The 7,884-nt window shown below is 34.0% G+C and overlaps 2 protein-coding genes across 2 annotated transcripts; one reads left to right on the top strand and one right to left on the bottom strand.

Annotated features, from left to right (window-relative positions):
* The first annotated feature begins 3,437 nt into the window (after nt 1-3,437).
* On the top strand, nt 3,438-4,228 carry LOC110918738 (SKP1-like protein 1B). Its single transcript, XM_022163022.2, has 2 exons — nt 3,438-3,759; nt 3,853-4,228. Exons 1-2 carry the CDS (start codon nt 3,481-3,483, stop codon nt 4,024-4,026), a joined length of 453 nt encoding a protein of 150 aa, XP_022018714.1. The 5' UTR covers nt 3,438-3,480; the 3' UTR covers nt 4,027-4,228.
* A 1,064-nt stretch (nt 4,229-5,292) lies between these two features.
* LOC110918737 (polyubiquitin) lies at nt 5,293-7,443 on the bottom strand. The gene is made up of 2 exons (XM_022163021.2): nt 7,208-7,443; nt 5,293-6,386 (listed from the first exon to the last, which is right to left on the bottom strand). The coding sequence occupies exon 2, from the start codon at nt 6,384-6,386 to the stop codon at nt 5,469-5,471; it is 918 nt and encodes a 305-aa protein (XP_022018713.1). The 5' UTR covers nt 7,208-7,443; the 3' UTR covers nt 5,293-5,468.
* Nucleotides 7,444-7,884: the final 441 nt, after the last annotated feature.

Below are 7,884 nucleotides of genomic sequence, written 5' to 3'. Positions count from 1 at the left end.
TCTCAAATATTTTTTTTTTCTGTAAATATTTATTTCCATTTTACCATTAAAAACCGTAATATTGTGATGATGAACAAGAAATAATGATATTTTTTAATTTAAATCTTACCAAAAACATATTTTTGTGAACTTTTACGATGGGCTTTATATTAAATCTATAAGGTGGGGATATACTAGGAAGTTTATTTTGCTAGGAAGACTAAGGAAGTAATCTTGACCATCAATTTAATTAATCAATGGCTGAGATTAAAATGGGTGAAAGTGAACAAAAAAAAGAGGCGCGTGAGTTAGTTTGAGGGTATTCTAGTCCATTCAAGTCAATAGTTTCTCTCTCCTCCAATTCCCCATCGTTTTTAAAACGTTAATAACTTTTTCATACGACAATATTTTTTTATAAAAATTATATCATAAAAACGAGCGTTTTTTTATCTTTAAAACGAGCACACTATTGCTATACTTTTGAAAAAAAAATTGAAAACCCAGATGCGTAAAACGCAATGGATAGAACAACACACTATAACCCAGGTTCTAAAACGCAATCGAGCTTCATATGGTCGTGATTATGTTTTAACATGGTCATGTCTCTATTCTAACATGATCATGTTTATGTTTTAGCATGATCATGTTCTCTGCACTCAAATTATGAAGAAAACGTACCTAAAACGCAATGGGTTTCACATGGTCATGTTTCTCTTTTAACATGGTCATGCCTTTGTTTTAACATGGTCATGTTTTTGTTTTAACATGGTCTCTGTTCCAACATCCAACATCAAGGTTCTAAAACGCAATAGGTTTTAACATGGTCATGTTTATGTTTTAACATGGTCATGTCTTTATTCCAACATGATCATGCTTCCCTTTTAACATGATCATGTTCTTTGATGTTATTTTACACTCCAGTTCTAAAACGCAATGAAACCCAAAATCAAGATTTTGCACTACATATTCTAAAAAGCAATGAAGATTTAACATGGCCATGTTCATGTTTTAACATGGTCATGCTTTTGTTCCAACATGACCATGCTTCTATTTTGGCATGATCATGTTATTTGCACCCCAGGTTGTAAAACGCAATAAAACCAAAAATCAATATTTTGCACAATGGAGTTTTAACATAGCAATGGTTAAGTTTTAACATGATCATGTTCTTTGCTTGTAAAACGCAATGAAACCAAAAATCAATATTTTGCACTGTAGTTCTAAAAAGCAATGAAGTTTTAACATGACCATGTTTATGTTTTAACATGGTCATGCTTTTGTTCCAACATGACCATGCTTCTGTTTTAGCATGATCATGTTTTATGCACCTCAGGTTGTAAAACGCAATGAAAACAAAAATCAATATTTTGCACTGTAGGTTCTAAAAAGCAATAGAGTTTTAACATGGCCATGTTTATGCTTTAACATGGTCATGCTTTTGTTCCAACATGACCATGTTTCTATTTTAGCATGATCATATTATTTGCTTGTAAAACGCAATAAAACTAAAAATCAATATCAATGAAGTTTTAACATGGCCATGGCCATGTTTTAACATGGTCATGCTTTTGTTCCAACATGACCATGTTTCTAGATGTTCTTTACACTCCAGGTTGTAAGACGCAATGAAACAAAAATCAATATTTTGCACTACAGGTTCTAAAAAGCAATGGAGTTTTAACATAGGTTCTAAAAAGTAATGTAGTTTTAACATGGGTATGCCTTAGTTCCAACATGATCATGCCTCTGTCCAACCCTGATCATGTTCTTTGCACTGCAGGTTCTAAAACGCAATGAGTTTTAACGTTGTCATACCTTTGTTCCAACATGATCATGCTTCTATTTTAGCATGGTCATGTCTCTGTTTTAACATCCAGAAGAACAAAAATGAAAAGAACTCTAACTAAAACATAATGAGGTGAAAAACGCAATTGAGGTTTGATAACTAAAACGCAATGAAAATAAAAAATAACATAACTTACAAAAGAACTCTGATTAACGACGGTGGACGGAAAAAGAACTCTAATACACCGTGGGGAAACTGGTGGCGGTGGAGCGGTGGCGGTGGATGGTGGAATGATGGTGTCAGATCTGAAAAACCCAACAGGTGGTTGAAGGTGGTGGTTTCAGGTCTAGTTTCCGGCAAGATGGTGGCGATCGTAGGTCGTGGTGGTGGTGGTGGTGGTGGTGGAGGTGGTGGTGTTGGTTGTGATGTGGTAGTTTATAGTTTTGAAAATGGTGGATTTGAGTATGCGGGTAAGAGAAATGAATTGCAGATGCTGGGTTTTTGTTGAAGATGGTGAGTTTTGACCAAAATACCCCTCCTTATGTTTTTCATCTTTGCCACATGTCATCCTCTTATTACTTTCTATCCTTCCTAGCGAAATTAATTTTCCTATTTGATTTTTTCCCTAGATGTATAATAAAAAAAGATATTTTTATGTTACCAAAAGAATATTTTTACTTTAAATATAATCTAATTTTAAGAATTTAATTACGGAAATTTATTTAAATTCAAATCATATTAATACGTAAATTTATTTAAATTTCAAATCATATTAATTTAATTTTTAAAATTTTGTGGTTAAATAAAAAATGCAAAGAAAAAATCGTTTCTGTTCTTTAACTTATGTAATACACAATACTATAACCTAGTTATTATTAATATAACTATTTAGAGTTAGTTACATAATCAGTCCCTATGGTTTGCATAAAATAACATACTTAAGTATTAATAGTTTAAAATCACCTTCTAGTGTATTAACTTTTCATTTTGTAACGTTTGAAGGTACTAACTTCTAGGGTATTAACATAGTTAGTTTCTATAGTTTGCATAAAATAACATACTTAGGTACTAATAGTTTAACAAACAATTAAAATTAATACCTTCAAACGTTACAAAATGAAAAGTTAATACCCTAAAAGATGATTTTAAACTATTAGTACCTAAGTATGCTAGTTTGTGCAAATCATAGGGACTAACTATGTAATTAACTCTAACTATTTAAATAGATATTGATATATTTTATTTCAACATATACGATTTTTTTAGAAGGTATATCTTTATTTTTTAAATTTCGCAAAAAGTTAGGGATTAATATTATCAAATCACACATCATTAACCAACAACCTTTTTGTAACCCGATTTTATTGCATCTTTATTGTTTACCCGATAATCAACTTCTTCATTCTCACAATTTTTTTTGTTTTTTTTTTGAACGGACATTCTCACAAATAAATATAAAAAAAATAAAATTGATTCAAATAGATATAAAAATTTGAAAAATAAATTATTATCATCCTAAACTTCCGCAACAAGTTAAGGAATATGTTAAATTAATTTTTTTTAATATTTAAATATATTAAATTAAATATTATGAAAAATCACCCAACATAATAACCCTATAAATAAAAAGGAGTCTCACACACACCTCATTATTCTTCATCCAAACAATTTTCGTAAATCAATCGCACAACTCTCTCTGTTAATTTCCAGCCGATATGTCGTCGCAGAAAACCATCGTGTTGAAGAGCTCGGACGGAGAAACCTTCGAGGTTGAGGAGGTTGTGGCGTTGGAATCGCAAACGATCAAACACATCATCGAAGATGACTGTGCCAACACCACCATCCCCTTACCTAATGTCACCAGCAAGACCCTCTCAATGGTTATTGAGTACTGTAAGAAGCATGTGGAGAGCGACGCTGAAAAGGATCTGAAAGCGTTTGATTCTGAGTTTGTCAAAGTGGATGATCACGCCACTCTTTTTGATTTAATTCGGGTGAGTGTTGTTTGGTTTTCTTTTGATATGTGAATGTTGGTTTATGTTTATTGCATGCATGCAGTATACTAATGTTTTATGTGTTTTTCTTAGGCTGCAAACTATCTCAATATCAAAGGCTTACTTGATCTAACGTGTCAAACGACTGCTGACATGATCAAGGACAAGCAGCCTGAAGAGATTCGTGAGATATTCAACATCAAGAATGACTTCACCCCTGAGGAAGAAGCAGAAATCCGTCGTGAGAATGCATGGGCATTTGAGTAAAGAAGATTCATGACCCGAATTTGTCAAGGATCGAGTTATAACGTTAGGATACTTTTGTTCTTTTCTTAGAAAACCAAACCTTGAATTTGTTAGTGTTTTGGAATTCATAACCACTTATGTGTAACTGATTTTACTTCTTCAACATGCTTGTCATGATTTTGTAATACCAGTGTTGGTAAAACTTATAATTGGAATTAATGATATCAAGTCTAAAACACTATTTATGTAACAAAGAACCTTTTTTTTTTCAATTTACAATAATGAGATTTTTAAATTAATTTAAGCAAAGCCCAAACAAAGGGTATGTACACTTGTATGGATAGGTACAGATTTAGCAAAGGATAATTTAAATGGACTTTGTATACCATTTTGTGTAAATGGACAATCAAGTACAACCAAAGATGCATACTATATAGTTTGAATTAAAGCATGCCCTTTCATCAATGAAGCAGGTCCTTATTTCTGTTAATACAACTTCAACGATAGCGAATTATAATTTTTTTAAGATTTTTCGAATAATAACTAGCGCTGAGCCCGAGCCTAACTAGGCTCGAGCTCGGGTCATCATGTTTTTGTGAGCTCGGCTCGCGAGTAAAACCCAAATTATATAACCATTTATAATAATAAAGTTCGATTCATAGATTGGTAAGGAAGGAAGTTGATAATAAGCAGCTAAACATGTTTTGAGTGGGGTTGAACGGGTCAACGTGTGTCGGTTCAATGTGGCCAAGTACAACCTGAGTATATAGTCGAATGGAATAGTTGGATACCTAAAAAAGTCAGTATGGTAGCATGGCGAGCTCAAAAGGAACGACTTCCAACCAGGGTAGCATTATTGTCAAGTAGGGGTATTTCAGTCCAAAGTTTTGAGTGTGTAATAACTAAACTAGTGATCGCCTACTCGTTTCTTGTTGGCTTCGCTCAAGTCCTTTGGCAGTTGGTGTTTCAGTGGGATTTAGTATCAAGGACATTCTTTAATCTCACAAACTGTACCATGGTTCGATGAAGCGAAAAAAGGGTTTTTAATGCAGTTTGCTTGGTTACAATTTACAGTCTTTGAAACTTGCGAACGAGAAAGACATTATCAAACATACCAGAAGAAATTAAGGCCAAAAGTTTCCTTTGGGTCAAACACCGAAGGCAGCAGAGTTAAGCTGTGCTGGGAATAATGGAGATGTGTTCTAGACTGCTTGTTGTTTGTTGGTTTTTCTTGGTTGCAAGTATTTGTTTTGACCAATATTAGAACCAATTTTGCCGCAAATTATGAAACACAAAACAAACATTTTCCATATAGATGATTAATTTGAAAACATTCATTCATTCATTCATCACCACAGTACTTTCAAGTCTTTTAACATAAAAGAAAAACCTCAAACACAGACATCTTTTATTCAACCACGAACAATCAAACCAACTTGTTCCAAACATCAACCACAGAAACTTCAAAACCCGCCACGAAGACGAAGCACAAGATGCAGGGTAGACTCCTTCTGGATATTGTAGTCAGCAAGAGTCCTCCCATCTTCAAGCTGTTTCCCAGCAAATATCAACCTCTGCTGATCCGGCGGGATCCCTTCCTTATCTTGAATCTTCGCCTTCACATTATCAATCGTGTCCGAACTTTCAACCTCCAGAGTAATCGTCTTCCCCGTCAACGTCTTCACAAATATCTGCATACCACCCCTCAACCTCAACACAAGATGCAGAGTCGATTCCTTTTGAATATTGTAATCAGCCAGCGTACGCCCATCCTCGAGCTGCTTGCCAGCGAAAATCAACCTCTGCTGGTCCGGTGGAATCCCCTCCTTATCTTGAATCTTCGCCTTCACATTGTCAATCGTATCCGAACTCTCGACCTCCAGAGTAATCGTCTTCCCAGTCAACGTCTTGACGAATATCTGCATACCACCTCTTAACCTCAACACCAGATGCAGAGTCGACTCCTTCTGGATGTTGTAGTCCGCAAGAGTGCGACCGTCTTCGAGCTGTTTCCCAGCGAAGATGAGCCTCTGCTGGTCCGGTGGGATGCCCTCCTTGTCTTGGATCTTCGCCTTGACGTTGTCGATGGTGTCGGAGCTTTCGACTTCCAGAGTGATTGTCTTGCCGGTTAGGGTTTTGACGAAGATCTGCATGCCACCACGGAGACGGAGGACCAAGTGGAGAGTGGACTCCTTTTGGATGTTGTAGTCGGCGAGAGTGCGACCGTCTTCGAGTTGTTTTCCAGCGAAGATGAGCCTCTGCTGGTCTGGGGGAATTCCTTCCTTGTCTTGGATTTTCGCCTTGACGTTGTCGATTGTGTCGGAACTCTCGACCTCGAGAGTGATTGTCTTGCCAGTTAGGGTTTTGACGAAGATCTGCATCTGTTTGAATTGAATTAAAACCAAAACAATTATGAGAACAGATTAAATGATTACTATTTATTAAAGATGATTAACATAACAAACGGCTTAGATCACGAATCAGATCATCTAACCTAATATTAAAAACTACATAGTCTACCGATTTGCGAATTCGATAACAAAAATTAGGTCAGAAACAGTCGACCTAAAAGTTATAATCATCCGTATCAACTACAAAATTAGGCGTTAAAATTTAAATAACTACATTTCCATCCCTATCTAAGTAATAATTTAAATAACTACAAAATTAGGCGTTAAAATTGAAATTGAAAAAGGATTCATGCAAAATCAAAATCATTCATCGGTTAAACGATTGAATCAAAACAAAGCACTGCTAATTAACGATTAAACCTAAACATTGATTATTAGATCAAATCAAACCTAAAATAGTTTAAATTATCATACGGATCAAAATTATTAATAATCCTAACAGCAAATTCGTTGAACAGAAATCGATTAGATCGAATCGGAACACTGCTAGATAACGATCGAGTCAATTATCATATCATATTGACCCTAGAAAGTTTATATCATCATACGAATTCGAATAAAATATTAAACAAAAGCGTAGAAATCAAAATCATAAACGAATCAATACAAAATCGGAGTCATTCATCGGTTAAAGAATTAAACCTAAACACAACAGTAACGGATAACGATCGAGTCAATTATTAGGTCAACTATCATCATACGGATCAAAATTCATAATCTCAAAATCAAATTTAATAAACAAATCAACCAATAAGATGAAAATAATAATCAAAATCGCAAAGAAACAATACCTTGAGATTGTTGAAGATATTTGATGAATTGAAGAACGTAAACAGGATGAATGATAACAACGATTTTGGGGGGGTTTTATAGGAAAAGAATCACGCAAGGGATGGTTAATGTAACGGGGTGTTAGGTGACCAATGAATGAGAAGTTGACACGTGTGTGATAGTATGATGACGAAGCATATAGCACCGTTTGATTGTGATGTTTATCGGCGAGTATTTCTATTTTCTAGGGTGGCCGTATGCTTTTGCATTGGAATATATATTGGCCTTATCTTCTTCTATTATTTTTAATTTTTAATTGATATCAAATTGAACAAAACGACAAGAGTTATAAAGTAAAGTCAGTAGTTTTAATATTTTATTATCAATTTTATTATTATTGCTGAGGGCTAAAATATAAAATAGAATCTATGCATATAGGTTGATCGTAACCTTGTCACGATATTAAATATTTATTTGATTGATTGGTGAACTATAAAACTAGTTTATGCACAACTAGTAGAAAGTAAGCATAATAAAGTATAAATTTAGATTTAATTATTTGATTGATTGGTGATTGGTGAACTATAAAATTAGTTTATGCACAACTAGTATAATTTTAGATAATATATTCTTAACTAATGTATAAAATCTTGAAGTTTTTTTTTTCTAATTAAAAAAAAAAACTAGTATTTTAACG

This window comes from Helianthus annuus, chromosome 16 (assembly GCF_002127325.2).
Source record: "Helianthus annuus cultivar XRQ/B chromosome 16, HanXRQr2.0-SUNRISE, whole genome shotgun sequence".
Taxonomy (NCBI): domain Eukaryota; kingdom Viridiplantae; phylum Streptophyta; class Magnoliopsida; order Asterales; family Asteraceae; genus Helianthus; species Helianthus annuus.
The sequence above is the reverse complement of the archived record's forward strand: the minus strand, read 5'-3'. Positions and strand labels throughout refer to the sequence as shown.